The sequence below is a fragment of the Cyprinodon tularosa genome, unplaced genomic scaffold (assembly GCF_016077235.1).
Source record: "Cyprinodon tularosa strain WSP-4 unplaced genomic scaffold, ASM1607723v1 ctg460, whole genome shotgun sequence".
NCBI lineage: Eukaryota > Metazoa > Chordata > Actinopteri > Cyprinodontiformes > Cyprinodontidae > Cyprinodon > Cyprinodon tularosa.
The window spans coordinates 1-17,970 of record NW_024039186.1 but is presented as its reverse complement, the minus strand read 5'-3'; the positions used below and the strand labels follow the sequence as shown (position 1 = coordinate 17,970).

Genomic DNA, 17,970 nt, shown 5'->3' with positions numbered 1-17,970 from the left:
GACTCTCCTACAGTTCTTTCATAATCTTTTAGTTTAGGCCATTGCAACATATTGAGGACTTTGCTTTTCAGACGTCCTGTTGTAGATTTGCACCTTTGTTTAGGATCGTTAATATGTTGATGACCCAGTTTCAACCGACCTCCATTGTTCAGCCCCAAGGCCTCACAGATGACTCTGGTTATGATGTGGTATACAGATCAGCTCAATGCTGACTCAGCAACTATGAGGTGTAGTGGGTGTAAAGCAAGCCCACATCATCCTCCCTCCACTGGGACTGACAGGAGGTGTGAGTTGTTTGATATGCACTTTAAAATAAAGAAATGTTGGCAGAGGTCAAAATTTTAAGGCAGAAAACTTCAACAAATGTTTAATTTAAGGGCTTCAGCCTGATCATCCAGTTCTTCTTTTGGAATTGCCAAACTATGAATTCTGAGTTTTTGTAACCAAGAATTACTCTGCAAAAGCAATCTAGAAATCAGTAGAAAATGTCTTATATTAAATGTATTTACCCTTAATTTGAGCAGATATATAAGATGATCTCCAATTGGAATGAGTATTTTTACTCTTAGAATAAGTTAATTAGATAAAATGCACTAGATATAAGATAAAATAATAGTTTTTTCTTATTTTAAATGTAAATGATCTTTTTACATTGGTAAAGTATCTCACTTAACTCCTCAAATAAAGAAAAAGCACACTTATTTTAAAAAGAAAATTATTTATTTAGATTTCAATTTTTGCAGTAGGCTGCAATCCTGTATCTTTTCAGCTCATCTATAAGTACTGGTGACCAAGAACTTAATGTTACACAAACCAAAAAATATAAAATTAGGACTTTGCATTTTAATCCATCCTTTTTTTTTTTTTTTTTTTTTTTTACATGCACTGGTGGCTCCTGGGAAGTAATCTGGAATTAGAGTTCTTACTCAGGGACCCAAAGTTATAGTGTGAGTTTTGAACCAGCAACGATTCCTGTTTTTCCATGCATCTCCTCCTCTCTAACCACTTTATAATTAATTAATTGAATAATAGAACACTAACATCTGTAAATCCAGACAACTGCTAAACAAACTACGAGTTGATGTAATTTGAATAAGAAATAAGAAGCTTTATTGTTTTCAAACAGAAGGTGCAAATACATTTCAATTGACAGTATCTCTTTAGCAGATGATTTTATTAGTATGAATGCCTCTACCTCAAAAGCTAACTTTAAAGTTGGTTTTTGTTGTTGTTTCAAAGTGAAAGCACTAAATAGCAGCACTTTCTCCTGTCACAATGATCCTCAACCAACAAACCAGTAAAACATTTTAGTTACAACCTTGGTTTTCTGGACTTAAAATTATTGTCCCTAATACGTCACTTTTTCAGGTTCTCACAGCTTGAAAAGTTTCCCAAAAAAGGAAGACTTTCTTTTCCAGGGTACATTGTCCAGTTTTCCACAGTAGTTCTAGTTAAACATCTTTATTCTGGTCTCAATCTGAACAAATGTTTTAATTTTATAAATGCAGTGGTTTGTTGATGATCTGACCTTGCTGTGGTTTTAACTTCTTTTAGCTTTGCAGGATCTAACTTTGTCTTACAGGAGTGTCCAATCCTGAGGGGTTTGATTGTGGTTTTTAATGTTTGTTTTTTCATTTTGAATAAAAGGTATTGCTGCAGAATTAGAGGCTTTAAATGTCTTTAATTAGACTTTATGACCTTTCCTATCTTGATTTGCTGTAACAGTTGGTGTTTTCTAACTTGGTATTATCTTAACAGACCTGTTTATGCTCCAGATCAATTTATCACACGATTTGATTATCCACACCTTGCTGCTGCTGAGCCTCTTAAAGCAGCAACAGTTTCCTTTGTTTGTTTTCCCTCCAATTGTGTGACGGTAATGGAAACTTCCTTTTCCTCCAGGCTGTATATAAAGCATCACAGACTTGACTGACTGGTTTGCCATTCATCAATATACATATATATGTCTCTTGTCAGAGTGTGAAGGTCTTGAGCTACATGGAGCCTCAGAGTCCAGAATATTTCCAGTTTGTAGAAGCTCTTAAAAGAGATGCAAAGGAAAGCTTCAACTTCACCATAAAAGACTCTCTGGTAAATACATTCATTATAATTTATTCATGCAAGTTGATGGCCAGCAGACATAGTGTGTTAACATGATGTGTCTATGTGCCAGCACAACCTGATTGCAGCAGGTTTCTATGATGGAATCTTGCTGTACTCTCTGGCTCTAAATGAGACTTTGAGCGAGCAGAGAAGGGGACCAGGACACATCGAGAGACCCAAAGGAGATTTGGTGACCCGTAGGATGTGGAACAGGACCTTCTCAGGTGATTTTTCTCCTTTTTCATGTGCACCGCTTCTGTATGGAGCTGGCGGTCAGATAGGAATGCGCTGTCAGTGGTGAACCAATCAGACCACAGTTTTGGATGAGAACAGCCTGCTTTGAAAATCTGTGTTATTAATCAGAGAACCGCACAAAGCAAAAAGCATCCATCTTATTTTCTGCTCTGTGTTGAAATACAGCTGCTCTCGACTGGAGTAAAACAAAAACTGATAGGTGTTTAATAAACGTTGGGTCTGATCTGTGCAGATTCCAAAAAGGTGAGCTTCTGCGTGTGCAATAATTGGGCATGTTGCAGATGATTGACAAAGATTGCTCTGGAAATCCACAAGAAATCCTGTTTGGTTCTGCCCCAATGAGATGAGCAGATTGCAGGTTCTACATGTAATAATTGTTACATTAGATTTATTTATTTATAAAAATAAAAGAAGAGGACAATTCATATTATTGAACATTAAACAATGTAAATATGCCAGATTATAGCATTAGGCTAGTTTCCATCTGCATTCCTCCCGTCAGGTTGATGTCACAGACAAATTAGATATTTGCAACAAAGACAGACACAGATACCATAAACTACATCATAGTTAGTACATACAAACAAACAGTCAATGCCTTTTTGTTGTTAGAGGTTATTATGACATTCCCTTGCAGAAATGTAAAAATACATAACAGAACCTTGTAACTTTAAGAAACATCTTGATGTATTGATACGTAGAGCCAATCTGCAAGTAATTCTGTCTTAATGTGTTCAGATTCTACAAATTCTACACCACTTGTAATGAACTTCAGCATAAAAATGCCCAAAAAAGAAAAGCTGTTTTGATTATTTATTATAAAAAAAAATGGGGGAAAAAAACTGAGAAGTTTTTTATTCTTCTGACATTTTCACCATAGAATAGAGGTTTAAGGTTGAATCTATAACCACAGAGAAAACGCAACTCAATAAGATTTGTGATATCATCCTACTGAACAACTTGGCCAAATGGCAATAACCAGTGCCTTAATAAAATTTATAAACTACAGATAATATCTGCTCTGAGTTTCCAACATTTGTGGGATAACATGTAAAATCTCCAAAACAGTCCTAAGGGCTGCTATCTAAATTGTATTTCAAGAGAGAAAAACAGCAACAGAAAATTACAAAGATAAGCTGAACCAAAAAGAACAAGAAACTATCAAATGTAGTGGAGTAGAAATTACCTCCAAGAATAATTACCCAAGGAAAGTACTCAAAAAAGTACTTAAGTACTATAATTAGGTAAATGTACTTTGTTACTTTCCACCACTGTATAAAGATAAAGATATGCATTTAAGAACCATTATAGAGAGTTGTATTGTTGAATTATTATGTGTTATCAAAGAGAAACACTCATTCAAAATGATAGGAGCACGTGAAATTTAAAAGTTTAGGATCTAAAACTGAGCCATGTGGAACTCTATGAGCCATTGTCATTTAATAGTTTCCCAAGCTTATAAAAATGTTTTCTTTTGGGAATTTCCTCTAATCTTCTTCCATTCCTTCTATTTTAACATGCAATTACATTTTGTAGTGTGTGAACAAAAAAACCCTGGAGACCGATGATCTTGTATTTTATTCAAGGTTCAGTCCAGTAATTGCAAAATGATTGCTTGCATAAGTTTTGATTAATGTTCTCAGATGAAACCTTGATCTGAAAAAAACATCAGTACTAAATCTGACTGTAGTCCTCAACCGGTATAAAAACAGGTTAATGGGTCAGAACTTACTCCAGCTTAATGTTGATGAAAGATTTGTTCCTTTAACCAGAATAAAGGTGTGACAAACATCCGGAAACCCAAAAATATAAAATTCAGAGTTATAAGTGTAATGACAGTATGCTTATCTTCTAACAGATTTAATAATTTCTGTTTTGTTGCTTTAATTAGAGCTGTGTTTATTTCTTTTAAAAGATTTTTAAATATTCCAACTAAAAGATTATTAAAGCCAAAGTCTCCCACATTAGCAAAGAAATAAAATAATTAATTTTACAAACACCTTTGGCATCATTTTAAGCAGATGCATACTAACATCGTGGTAACATTACTAATTCATTTAGGGATTAGTGATGTTTAAGTGGTGTAAAACTGAGCTTAAACCGAAAAAACTCCTTTTAAAGCCTGAGGTTGGCTCAGTCCATTCTGAGTGAAACCAGCTTCACTCTCCCAGCCATCAATCATACAGTTGATTAACAAACGAGCCCCCAAGACCTATCAGGAGCCCCATAGCTCTTCGGAGGTCAGCTTGGGAATCTGAGCCTGACGGACGCCCACATTCTCACGGCAGTGATGTGTGTCAGTGGGGAGTTGGCGTGCTAGTGGAAAGCTGCGGCGTAAATTTGTACCAGCTGGCAGCGACACTGGGAACAGGATGTCTAAGGCCCAAACCAACAACCAGGGCAGGAAAGTCACACCGCAAAGAAATTTAAAAGGAAAGTTTCAATTTACTCTGTTCAATCATTCAGCCTTCATTGGGCATAAAGCACACAGATTCAGGAAGGCTGTTTTGTTGTTTGTCTTTGAGAACCTGAAAAGTCAGGCAGACCCAGATCCAGACCAAATGCTGAGGTAAAGTTTCAGGGCTGGCCGCCTTACATTGTTAACACACAGGAAGTCGTATGTCATTTATCAGACCTCCTAACAGCTTCAGGAAAAGGTTTGCAAGTGTAAAAACAAAGACGAAATGGTTTTGCCTAATTTTACCGCTGACAGTGTTGACTCAGGAAAGCCAAGGACGTGTGTGTGTGTTGTTTACAGCTGGATCAATTATTTTACCTTTTTTCAACTAAGTACTATGAAAGCTGAAGGCTCACCTATCCGGGGGGTCCCTTTAAATTGATCATGTTTATCATCCCCTCGTGTCAATAACTTTTAAAAAATACAAATTTAAGGTGATGTATTCACAAAAACATGTGACAAAGTCTTAGTAATACTCAATAAAATGTTAGATTACAGATCTGGACATGAGTCATTTCTGGTTAAACCAGCTCGCTAATTCTAACATAAACATGCTCTGTCATATCCCCTGATCTCTATTTATTCCCTGGATTGCTGATAGCCCAAAAAAGGTGAAGCCACCGGCCGTCATATTGGTACTCCCCACTCCCACAGAGACGCATGCGCCATAGAAATGCATACGTGTGTAGCCTTTGGATGCAAAAACAAGCAGTTTGCTGGCTGTGGGAAGATGTTTCACAGGTAATTTCACAGTCAGTGGATGTACTAACCAGGAAAATCCATATATACGCTAATGCAGCGTAACATTAGTCTGGCTATCTCGGACTGACTCGAAGATATTGACTTAACCATTGACATTGTGTCTAATGTTAGAAATTAAGAGTAAATAGAAACAAATTCACTGTAAAATATATCAATGTAGCAATTCTTTATTAAGTTGATGACGCTGTCGTTTTTGTAGTGTTTGGTATATTTCTCTAGCCTGGGTTCTCTCCGGGTACTCCGGCTTCCTCTCAATGTCCAAAAACATGACTGGTTATTTGGCTTCTCTAAATTCTCCTTAGGTGTGAGTTTATATGTGAATGGTTGTTTGTCCTGTTTGTCCCTGTAATGCCCTGTGATAGACTGGCGAACTGTCCGGGGTGGACAGCTGGAGATAGGCACCAGCACCCCTCACGACCCCAGCAGGGATTAGCGTAACTCAAAAAGAAAGGATGGTATATTTCTCATTTGAAAAAGTCATGTGCTGAAATATAATGCATGTTACAACATATTGAGGGATAAAAAAGAAACTCAAACATTTTTAAAGGCTAATTCACTGGCGCAGCATAAAATTATGTAGCATCATTCATGCACAGTTTGCAAATAGGAAAATACTATAGCATTAACATACATGTACTTGTAATTCAGCCTTAAAAGTATATGTGATATGTAATTACCATGTCAATGTCATCAATACATGTATATTACACGTATATGATCAATTTAGCACATTTGGCACATCTGTAATATTATGCTCCATTAACACATACATTTTGTTGTGATGGATTTGTATAATATGTCATATTACCGGTACATGATTTATAGACTTAATTGACTTCATACTGACTATGCAATGTGATGTGCCTATTTTGTAATCTTGAATTACGGTAATCAACTTATGCTATGAAACAGCAAATGTGTGTCCAGGTGGTGAATTTATGTAGGCTATATTTTAAAAGTCTTAATCCCCCTGAAAATGAGAACATCATCCTTGTTCGATGCTGTAGTGTGTGTATTGTTTACATAGCGACCTACCAATATGGCAGCCGGTGGCTCAACTCCACCCCGTACTACCAATGGGCCATCAAAAATCCAGTGAATAAATAGAGATCAGTGGTCATATCAGGCCTCAGGAAGTTATACTCATGAGGATATTAGTATATCGCCCACATGTCCAATAATAGAAACTCTTTAAATTGCAGTATTTCTTGATCCACTAATGGGCTTCAACATATGACACAAATAGCATATAGGAGCTTTGTTTCCTCTTTCCATTATATTTCCTTGCATGCCTTATATCTCAGAGCAGACTTGGAAACTGCTTGGCTCCATTTTAACTTAAGTATCCGGAGCTGTGCATGTCAAAATCCCAGAGATCAACAGGTCCGGTTTCCTGCAGCTTTCAGATGTGTTTCTTCTTCCACACATGAATTAAATGTCTGAATAACCTCCTCAGCATGTGGTTCAATTCTCCAGAGTCCCGCTAATGACCTGATTATTCTACTCAGCTGTGTTGAAGCAGAGACACATCTAAAAGGCACAAGACACTGGACCTTGAGGACTGGAATTGAGGAGCCCTGACCTAAAAGAAGTTTATTTAAGATGTTTTCTGTGCAGAATAGATCTGGTCCGGATAAAAGTGGATTTGGATCGCAGTTTTATTTTGGGATCTCTGATGAAAACCAGCACCGACAAAAATACAGATCATGACAAATTTAAAATTATTAAATTATAAACTATACTGGCTTACAGGTTTTACTCAAAAGTTAGAGCTGTAGATTTCCAGATGTCATTTATATGAACTGAGATGAAGTCAGAATGAAAAACAGAATGAAAAATAATGCAGCTGCTCCTGCTGTAAATAAAAAAACAGCTTATTTTCAGCGTAGTTAGACTCATTGTATTTTATGGTCACTGTTACTAATTTTAATTTGCGGGTGCTGGTATAATTTCCCACACTGCAAAAACAATCCAGAAATAAGTAAAAAATGGCTTAAATTAAGTATATTTAGCCTTAATTTGAGCAGGTAAATAAGATGATTTGCCAATGGAATGAGTATTTTCACTCTTAAAATAAGATAGTTAGATAATATTTACTTGAAATAAGACGATAAAATAGTTTTTTCTTATTTTAAAAGGAAATTGTCTTGTTCCATTGGCAAAGTGTCTTACTTATCTCCTCAAATCAAGGAAAAACACACTTATTTTAAGAAAAAATAACTTATTGAGATTTATATTTTTTGCAGTGCAGGCAGTCAGTTCAACTCTAGAAGTAATGGGAAATAATTCAGTGTGGTTTGGAGAACTCTGTCCTGGGATGGACCTACGCTACAATAGCTTTTAAAAAGGTCACTGAATAAGAAGTTCCCAGATCTTCCCAGCCCAGAAATTAAAATGTTCCTTCACATAAGAATAGTCTCAGATTTCCCTTTAGAGATTTGAGAGATTCTGGAGGCCGTTGGTTTTGCTGGACTTCATTAGGGGGGTTTTAGAATATGAATCCAAATACATTAAACAATTAAACTTCTCAGATTAAAAAAAGAAAGGTATAGAAACTTTCACTGTTTATTTCTCCTGTATGTGTATTTAGACTTCATTCTGTGTGTGGTCAGACAGGAATTGCTTCCTCCAAATCTTAAATGAATCTAATTTCCTAATTACATCAAATTGAAACAGTAATTTTCCAACAGTAGGAAAAAACATTCTGTGGGATTTTTTCAAGGAGTGTGATTTCAATTTCTCATTTTTACTTTTAACTTATTTGTTTCATTGAGTTGACTTCAAAAAATAAACCCATACAACAATAAGAGATAAAAGAATATTAGGAAAGTTTCTCCTGATCTCATCCTTTTGGGTGTTTGTCTCTTCTGTTTAGTTTTATCAAAAATGTTCTTTTTTTTGTCTAAAAACCTGAAAGCAACAGATTGCGTTTGTTGAATTTGGATCTTGGGACTGAAATAACTTCTTGTTTCACAACAAAACTAAACAGAGAAAGAAAAACTGCTGAACAAATAGCAGAGACAGAGAGCGATCTATCACTGCAGCAGCTCCAACCGACCTGAAGTTTATGGACCACAGAAAAACGTCTCAGCCGGTTGGATGCAGATGTTGATTCAAACTTTAGAGAAATAACTCTTTTGTTGTTTTAGTTTGTGAAATATTTAAAAGACAAACAGATAAGAGCTTTCATCATTCATTACCCAAAAAATGGGAAAGGACTAAGTCTGAGAGGGAACTCAAAAACTATTTGTTAGATCAACAAGAGAAAAAAATAAATGAAAACATGAATGAAAAGAGACACAAGAGACATATTACTGTTAGACCTGTAAGTTTAAACCCTGGTAGTGTTTGTCGGTTTCTTTAAGTCTCTTTATTGAAAATATGAACAAAGCAAATCAGATGAAGATGATGGAAGGACAAAAGGACAGGGAGAGACAATAAAAATAATTAATAGAACTTTATTGATCTCATATTGCGGAAATTTACCTCTGCATTTAACCCATCCCCTTGGGGAGCATTGGCTGTGCACCCGGAAAGCAGTGTGGGGTAAAGGGTCTTGCTCAGAGACCCACAGGGGCAGTCTGTGGGAGTGGGGCTAGAACTCAGAACCTCAGGATTCCAAACTCTATGCCCTAACCACTAAGCCGCCACTCTCCTTAAAAGACAAGCCTGGTAAATAACTGAAAAGAGGATAAGCACATGTTTTAGTGTAACTAGAAATGGGAAATAAGACAGAAAACAGCAGAACTGTAGGAAAACTCAATGTTCCTGACCTTCGAAGAACCCAAATAAGGAGAGGCGAAGTTTGTGGGCCAAAAATAAATGCATTAAATGGGCTGGATAAGATTAGCAAACCGGTCTGGTTCCACCTTGAGTAATGAGTAAAGTCGGTGCAATAGTGACAGTTTAGGAGTGGCTCAAGATAAAGAAACATTTCTGCCATGGAGATGGAGGTTAACATTAAAGGAATAGTACACCCAAAACATGATTAGCCTTCATTTTCTACTCACCCCCATGCTGAACAACACTCTGGAGTACTTTTTTGATATCTCAAATGCATCTGGAGATCTGGGAGGCTTCTTGCTGTCTGCTGACATTCAAATAATGGAGGTCCATGGCGCCCGAGACAGAAAGGTCCACAAAAGTCCACAAAAACGTGTCAATATTCCTCCATACTGCTCGTCCAATGTAATCCAAGTGTCCTGAGTGGGTAGCATCCATAATTTACTCGAAACGAAGTCATTTAGAATGTTTTTAGAGCATAAACAGTAGTGTATAGGATTTCCCAATAGCGCCCCCATGCGCGCTCACGATTCTACGGAAGCCGGCAGACCAAACCGGAAGAAAGTGCGCATTCAGCGTCTGCTCTGCCGATAATGCAAGCGTAGAAGAAGAAATGTGCTGTTTACCTGTGCAAAGAAAGAAACAATGAAAGAAAAATGTCTGAGGACTTCAGTGTTGAGGAAGAGCATGAGTTCTTTGCCGAGCTGAATGCGCTGGTTTGGTCTGCCGGCTTCCGTAGAATCGTGAGCGCGCATGGGGGCGCTATTAGGAAATCCTATACACTACTGTTTAGGCTCTAAAACGTTCTAAATGACTTCGTTTCGAGTAAATTCTGGATGCTACCCACTCGGGACACTTGGATTACATTGGACGAGCAGTATGGAGGAATATTGACAAGTTTTTTGTGGACTTTTATGGACCTTTCTGTCTCGGGCACCATAGACCTCCATTATTTGAATGTCAGCAGACAGCAAGAAGCCTCCCAGATCTCCAGATGCATTTGAGATATCAAAAAAGTACTCCAGAGTTTTGTTCAGCATGGGGGGTGAGTAGAAAATGAAGGCTAATCATGTTTTGGGTGTACTATTCCTTTAAGACAATTATTTAAAAATATAACAATGATAATAATGAATATTATTAATAGTGTATCTCAAAGTGCTGCTAACAAAATCAAATAGCTATCATTAAATCAGCCGGAAATGTCTAAAAATTTCTATTCAGTTTAATTGAAATCAGTTAAATTGAATTTTTTCATAGCACAAATTGACAGTAAATGTAGTTTTTAAATAAAAAAAACCATTGTCAGTTTGATATTAACCTGCATAGTTCACTTCAGACCTATTTATAATGCAACTGCTATAGGTTGAAAAACATTACGCGAAAGGCCCTGGTGGTTGAATGGAGTCGTTGACTCTGCAGCAATCTCTCATCCTAAGTAAGCATGTAGCATCACTAGAGATTAACACCGACCATTTAACAGGAAGAAACATCCAAATGGAACATACTAAGCTTGGAAGTTAAGACAGGAGACAGCAGCACAGAAAGCACTGGTTAAATAATCGTTTCATTGGGAAGCAAGAAGGAAATACAAACAGTTAGCGGCTGCCGAAGCTACACATGGGACTTCTTCTAGCAGAGAGGCAGAGCTAAACAGTAAAAGCTCAATTCAATGGTACTTGGCGGATAAAAACTACAAGTTTCATTTGGATAACATCTACAATAGTTGCAGATTTCTTTTCAGGGACACTTAATCACTAAGATAAGTATATGTTCAATGAAGAAATTACACAATATTCAAAGCAATGAAACTTGCAAGTAAGAAAAAAGAAAGTTTTACATTTAGTTTAAAGTAGGTTGCTGACTTTAATTGACAAAACAAATCCAGACTGGATCACTTAAAAATAAAACAGCAGAAGAAAGAAATACAAAGCAATTGAGAGATTTGAGGAAGGTGGGGTCCAGGTGTAACAGAAACGTCCACAGAAAGTGAGGATAGATCATTGGAGGAAACACACTGGCGGACAGACCCAGCTGGAGAGAAGCGCTAATCTGATAAATGTCTCATTATTCATGGCTGTGATCATGAATCTGTTTGTGCAGGCGCTATGTAGGGATCTGCTTGAAGACAAAAAAATACATTATTCTCACAAAGCGCGTGGCATTTAACAGCCTTCATCTGCCTGGTTTTATACTAAACTCAGAATGTTTTTCCAAATAAATTGACTATCTTTGACAACAGCAAACCAATTGGTCTAAATATATTACCAGTTACTCCAAAAACAGTGGTGAAATTCACAAACAAATAGGGCAGAATATTTTATCTCTATCCTTTGCTAATAGATGTTTGATTATATATTCATAAGGGTGAATATATTTAAGCTAGTGTCCTTTTAGCATAATATTCATCCCTATAATGACTATACTTAACCTGTTATTGATACATATATTTATAGTTGTTACATTAGCAAATTGATTTAACATAATTGCATCAAAAACTCATTTAATTTATCCTGTATATAGGAGCTAAATTTATACCTAAAATGTAATATAATCAAAACCAGGATCACGCTGAGAAGTCAGACACTGAGGTCCATGCAAACACACCCTTGTCATTTCAGTGTGTCTTTCAGCGGGTTGATGGGGCTGATAAACAGGCCGCTCTGCTTGCTCTTTATTAGATTGAACTGCTTTTATCCACCAACACACACTGAAACTAAGTCAGCGCCATCAATCACTAGGCATGTGCGTCAGAGGTGGAGAGACTGATACTGTTTGAATTTAGGATGTAGCAGATTGAAGATCCTGACACTGTTGGCCAGTAGAGGGAGCTCTAAGGGGCTGTCTTCTCTTTTGAATAAAATACAATTCTAATGGCATTTAATCCATGTAAAAACTAATGCAAATAAGAAAAAGAAAAAAACGATGTAAGCGTAGTTTAAGGGTTGAACTTTTTCTAATGGAGCATTAGCTTACTTATCTCTTCCTACACTTTTGCAGTTTAATTAAGCAACTTATTAGATTTTTCCATGGGATTTGAGGTGTTAGCACTGAAATACTAAAGATGTTTTTATCTTTTATTTAATCTAATTAAATGGAAAACATACTTATTTTTTGTTTCCTTCTCACCCTTTACAAACACAGTAAATCATACGGCATCATATGTCATAAATCAATATTTTTGGAAGAATACTTCTAATTGTTCTTGTCACACCTGGGTCTGATTACTGTCAGACCTATAAAACCAAGAAATCACTCATGAAAACATGAAGTTAACATGAAGACTAAAAGATCTCAATCTCAGCACATAAAGCCTCAATCTAAAAAGATTCAAGAAAAGATGAAAAGAAAACAATTAACCTCCATCAGTCTTGATGAGATTTTTGTTTCTAAAACTTTTAAATTCAAACCAACCAAAGCTAGAACCGTTAAACAAAAATAGAGATCGTAGGAATCCATGAAAATGTCAGAACTGAGAAAGTTGGACCCACAATTCAAGCAGACCGACTGAAGAGATTTATTTAAAAAAAAAAAAAAAAAAAAAAAAACCTTTATTAACTGCTCAGGGATCTTTGGCTTGTGAGCTTGGACTGAAATCTATATAGAGGTAGAAACACGGGTTAGTGACCACATAAATCTGACTGGGAATGATAGCTAATATTTAAGTCACTAACCTGGTTTTAAAGTTCAGTATGAGCCCAGCGGAAGAAGTGGTGTCCAGCCGGATGATTTCTGACAGCATGTGGCAGAAAAATGATCTGTTTAGCATAAAGATGCCATTTAGTTAGCTTAAAGACAAAAAGAAATCCTCTTTAAGTCAGTTATGTTAACTAAAATAATATGCCTCCCCTTTGGCAGAATTAGCTTTAACACAATATGACTTGGGTCAAACAGTTTGGACATCTTTCCTCACTCTTCTCACAATGCTTAGTTTTCATGAAAGAGCCATTGTTGCTTTTAAAACCTATTTTCTCTGCGTATAATTTCTATCTGGATGCTACAAGCAATCAGGTGTTAGGTTTTACTGGTCAGGAATGTGTTACAAATGCAAAGTTCTCGCAGGAAAACATTCCCATCATCAGATTGTCAGGTGTAGATTTCCTCACCGGATTCAGCTGAATTTAATAAATAAACATGAGCAGAATAGATGGAAATGTGTGAAGCAAAGCACATCTGGAATTCAGTTCATTGATTTAAATACCAGTCTGCCTTTTAGGATGCTTAAAGTTTGCTCCAAATCTGGATTTTTTTTTTACTTTTTTTGGATGCTGCGTTGTTCCCGCCCTCACAACTGAAACCTGAGATTCTCCTCCTCCTCATATTTTTTTTTTCAGACACATTCTTGGCTTTTGTCAGTTTGCTGGACTGGAATCAACAAAAGCAGCAACTGTTTTTAATCACTCTTTTTTTTTTTTTTTACTCACAATAAAAACACAAATGTCATTGATAATAAAATATGTTCAGGAGAAAAAAAGAAAACAAACAACTGCTGACCGAGTGAAAAAAAAAAGATTGTGTCAGAAAAATCACCCACAGAAACTGCATGATAACATGTGATGTCTCCACAGGCGTGCTGGGAGTGGTGGAGATGGACGAGCTTGGAGACAGAGTGATGGACTTTGCTGTGTGGGACATGACAGATTTAGACTCTGGAGAGTTTCAGGTAAAACGCCTGATGAAGAAGGATGGCTTCTCTGTTTAAAGGCAGCAAGGATTCTATCAAACTAGTTCTGGTTCTGTTAGAATAATAATATGGGAGACTATTGAGTATATGAGGTAAAGAATAACTTAACGACTGCTGCTGGTGTGCAGGTAAGGTAATAATTGTAGTTTTTGAACTTCACGGTCCAACAGTGTGTGAAGAATGACCTTTACTCTTAGATTATCTATGAAACAAATTATTTATTAACTAAAAGTTCTTTTTAACCCTTCGTCTTATATACATTATATCACATAAAATACGAGACAAAGGATTGGGGGATTTTTACCAATGCATAACATCCTAAAAACAAATCCAGTTTAGATGAAAATAAGTACAGAAATTTCCAAAAGTTTCATCTGTCCACCTTGAAGTTTTTTGAAACCATCCTGTCTGCATCAACACCCAGGTTTACGTTAGATTTACATCAGAACACATCGATCCTTCAGAGGTCTATTAATGAGATAAATCCAACCTCAGATGAAAGGCACATCTGACTATATTATTATTTTACAACCCGATAATATAATCAATTATCCACTAAGAGATGCAATGATCAGTGCTAAGCTTCTAGGGGATAGTTTGAAAAGCAAATAGGTTCTTAACATTTTGTAAAAGATTTTAACTCTTCTCCTATTTTAATTTTCTTACATAATCAATGTTTTAGAGACATTTAGTAGTATCAGTAGTATCAGTTCTCTGCTTTTATTATCTACTATGTATGCTGGAAAGTCTTCAAGTCTAAACATATCTTTACAACATGTCAATTTAAATGTGATCATCTCCTGAGCTGTTCCTGTGTATTGAGATTAATGTTGGAGTTCTGGGATATGTTTTGGTTGCTGTTGTCTTTTATTTTTTTCTTTTGACTTTCATATTTAAATGTCAGCTGGCCTGAGAATTAAATATTAGTACATTGTAAGCTAAGTTGTCACAAAGTTATTAGATAAATTAATCAGCCAGTTACCCCTGTGGCTTCTAGCATTCGGCATGCAGAAGGAAGTAAAGCATCTGCATTGGTCAATGCTGCAGTATGTCAGTCACAGCAGAATTATTGCATGAATTCTGCAGATCTGCAACATTCCTGCTTCTCCTGGTTAAGCTTGTCCTGCTGAATTTAATGGGATTGAGCATACATTTACCTATTGTTTTTGTATCCTGTTTTGGCAATATAGCTCTGGGAGTTGGTGTCCCAGATCTAGATAACAACCAAACAGATTTTCTTTCACAAACAGATCAATATGTTTGCTGCCCTAAGCTTCTGCTTGGTATTTCTATATCAAACTATCAAGACAATGATTCAGGGAATAAAACTGCATGCAGCAGACACAGAGATGGAAAGGGAGGTGAGAAAGGGGACAGGGGATAAGAATTAAAGGGAGAGAGAAAGAGAGAGATATAGAAAAGAGGGAGGAGAGAAAAGAGGAAAACAATGTGTACCTTTTTAGACACTGTCCTACTCTCAAAGACTGATCTTTGGCTCCCCTGGTTTACATGAAGCATAAATTATAACATGCCATGTCCTGTAGTTTTTTTGTTTTCGTTTTTTTTTTTATCTAAGACTAAATTTAAAATTCCAGTTCTAACTAAATGTACCAAGACTATGATCAAATACCTGGGCAAACTGAAGAGTATATTGGAGTTATGTTCAAATGACATATTGATCCTGATGATTGCTGTTGTGTATTTCAGGTTGTGTCTGTGTATAAAGGCAGCATGAATGAATTGGTCCCGCAGAAAGGTCGGACCCTTCAGTGGCCCGGAGGTTCACCGCCACGAGATATCCCTGAATGTGGCTTCAAGAACGACAACCCGGCCTGCCATACACGTATGAACGCAGTCCACATCACATATATAGAAATCGAACGCAAACCTTCTCTGTAAACAGCCTATTGACCATGAGCTCCTAAGATTATTTTTTCCATACAATTTGTTTTGTGACAACCACATTACTTACATATTTTAAGACCAACACCAGGTGGAACTTAATTTAGGAAAGCCCCACTGTTTTCAATGTTTGTTTTACAAACATAAAACTAAAAAAAGAGTGCCATAAATTGTTGTTCAACATCTCTACTATCCTCTACCATCTACTTATTTATTACCATGTTTCATTGCTGACAGTTGTTACACACGATGACAGTGATAAACTCATTTCGTTGACACTCCTTTTTTTATAACGAAAACTGACGAGCTAAAGGTGGATCTTTGATCACTAAAACATGACTAGTCATAGGTTTGAGTTTCAATCAACGAGACAGGACTAAATAAAAGTCTTGTAAAGAATCTGGTTATTATTCAAAATTGTAAAAGTTAACTTTTTTTTGCAACATAAAACCGAGTTAAACTAGAAAAAGAAATTTTAAGTTTTAGTCGACTAAAACAGACCAAAACTATCACATATCGTAATGACTAAAATACAACTATGACTATTAATAGTTTTTGTCCTTAAGACTAAGACTAAATCTAATACTCCATTCAACCGTTAACTGCAGGCACCAGAATAATAAAATTGAATATATTTTGCCAGCAGGTTTCAACATTTGAGGTTAATTTAGGCGTTAATAAACTGTTTCATGTGGCACATCGAGCAGCAAAAGTTCAATTTTTCCAACTCCAGCAGCTGCTGTTTCTGAAGTTCATTATGCATGTCAGATGCTCAGAAACTCATGAGACGCTGCTTTGGCTGCGTAGACGCACTATTTCTGCTACTCAAAACACGCTGCAGGACCGTTTGCTGCGCCTTGATGCATGTCAACCTTTGACTTTGAATGTAAACTAGCTGGTTCTGCTGCTTCTGCAGCGTGTGGTCTTGTACGTAGCGTAAGATTGTTGTTAAAAACAACACTGATCGTGGCGAGTCTCTATAAAGAGCCTTGCCACAGATGATGAATTTTATCTGGACTTTGACTAGGCCATTCTAACACCTGTATGCCTTAAAGCTGCAGTCTGTAACATTGAGAAGAGAGCAGACTTCGACTGAAGTGATTGACACTCCATCAGACGCTCCTCTAGCTGTGATTGGTTGTTTTGATTCGTCCCGAATGATTCTTTCCAGATTGAAATACAAGCAGTATGCGGGACCAGTTGAAGCAGTTTTTTTTCACCGGTTACATATCACATGTACTGCTGTCTTGGCATAGGGACAGTTTTAGCCAATATGACAAAAAAGTGATTTTTAAAAACTTACAGAGTTCAGCTTTAATTTTAGATACCTTCGCTGTAACTGCCTGTTATGATGAACCCCCATTCCAGTCCCAAACCTCCTCTTGCGTCTACCAGTTTTTCTTCAAGGAGTACTTTATATTTAACTCCTTCATATTCTAATAAACTAAACAAATTCCCTATCCCTGCAGGTCAGGCATTAGTCTATAATTTTTTATCACAATAAGATCCTTTGAAGTTTCTGGTTTTAATACAGCAAAATTAAAGTAAAAGCTTAAAGATTCTGAATACTTTTGCAAGCCAAGCAACGAGTGCTAGTACATTAAAGACATTAAGGACATGTAATCTGAGGGGCTGTACTGCCATGAGCAAGAAAACTGAGACATAGCTGCAGATTATAGGCAAAATAACAAAACCCTTTAAACTTCCTGATGAAGCATCAGAGATCTCTATTTTCAATACGGTTGAAGCAAAGAGTTTATTTTTTTTCCGTGCTGATCCTGGCTGCCTCTCTGGCTCGCCCACACAGGTACCGTTACAATGCATCAGATGGTTGCCATAGTGATCTGCTTCGTCTTTGTCATCATCGTCACCATCACCGTCTTCATCTACAGGTGAGATCCTCGCACTTAGTATCCACTACGTTTCAGTTTTAAAACCTTTCAATAACTTCTGTGATTTTGAAAAAAAAATGCATGTATGTCAGCTGCTCTACCACAGGATTAGTTTGTATGACTGATAGCATTAG

General features: G+C 36.6%; 1 protein-coding gene across 1 annotated transcript in view; it reads left to right on the top strand.

The window, feature by feature from the left end:
• The window catches only part of LOC119793839 (atrial natriuretic peptide receptor 1-like), a 46,834-nt gene extending 28,980 nt beyond the window's left edge, over positions 1 to 17,854 (top strand). The window contains exons 4-8 of the mRNA XM_038301111.1: positions 1,978 to 2,091; positions 2,174 to 2,327; positions 13,927 to 14,021; positions 15,750 to 15,885; positions 17,752 to 17,854. Of these exons, the coding sequence (XP_038157039.1) occupies positions 1,978 to 2,091; positions 2,174 to 2,327; positions 13,927 to 14,021; positions 15,750 to 15,885; positions 17,752 to 17,840 (588 nt within the window). The 3' untranslated portion in view covers positions 17,841 to 17,854. The remainder of the gene's footprint in view (positions 1 to 1,977; positions 2,092 to 2,173; positions 2,328 to 13,926; positions 14,022 to 15,749; positions 15,886 to 17,751) is intronic.
• Positions 17,855 to 17,970: the final 116 nt, after the last annotated feature.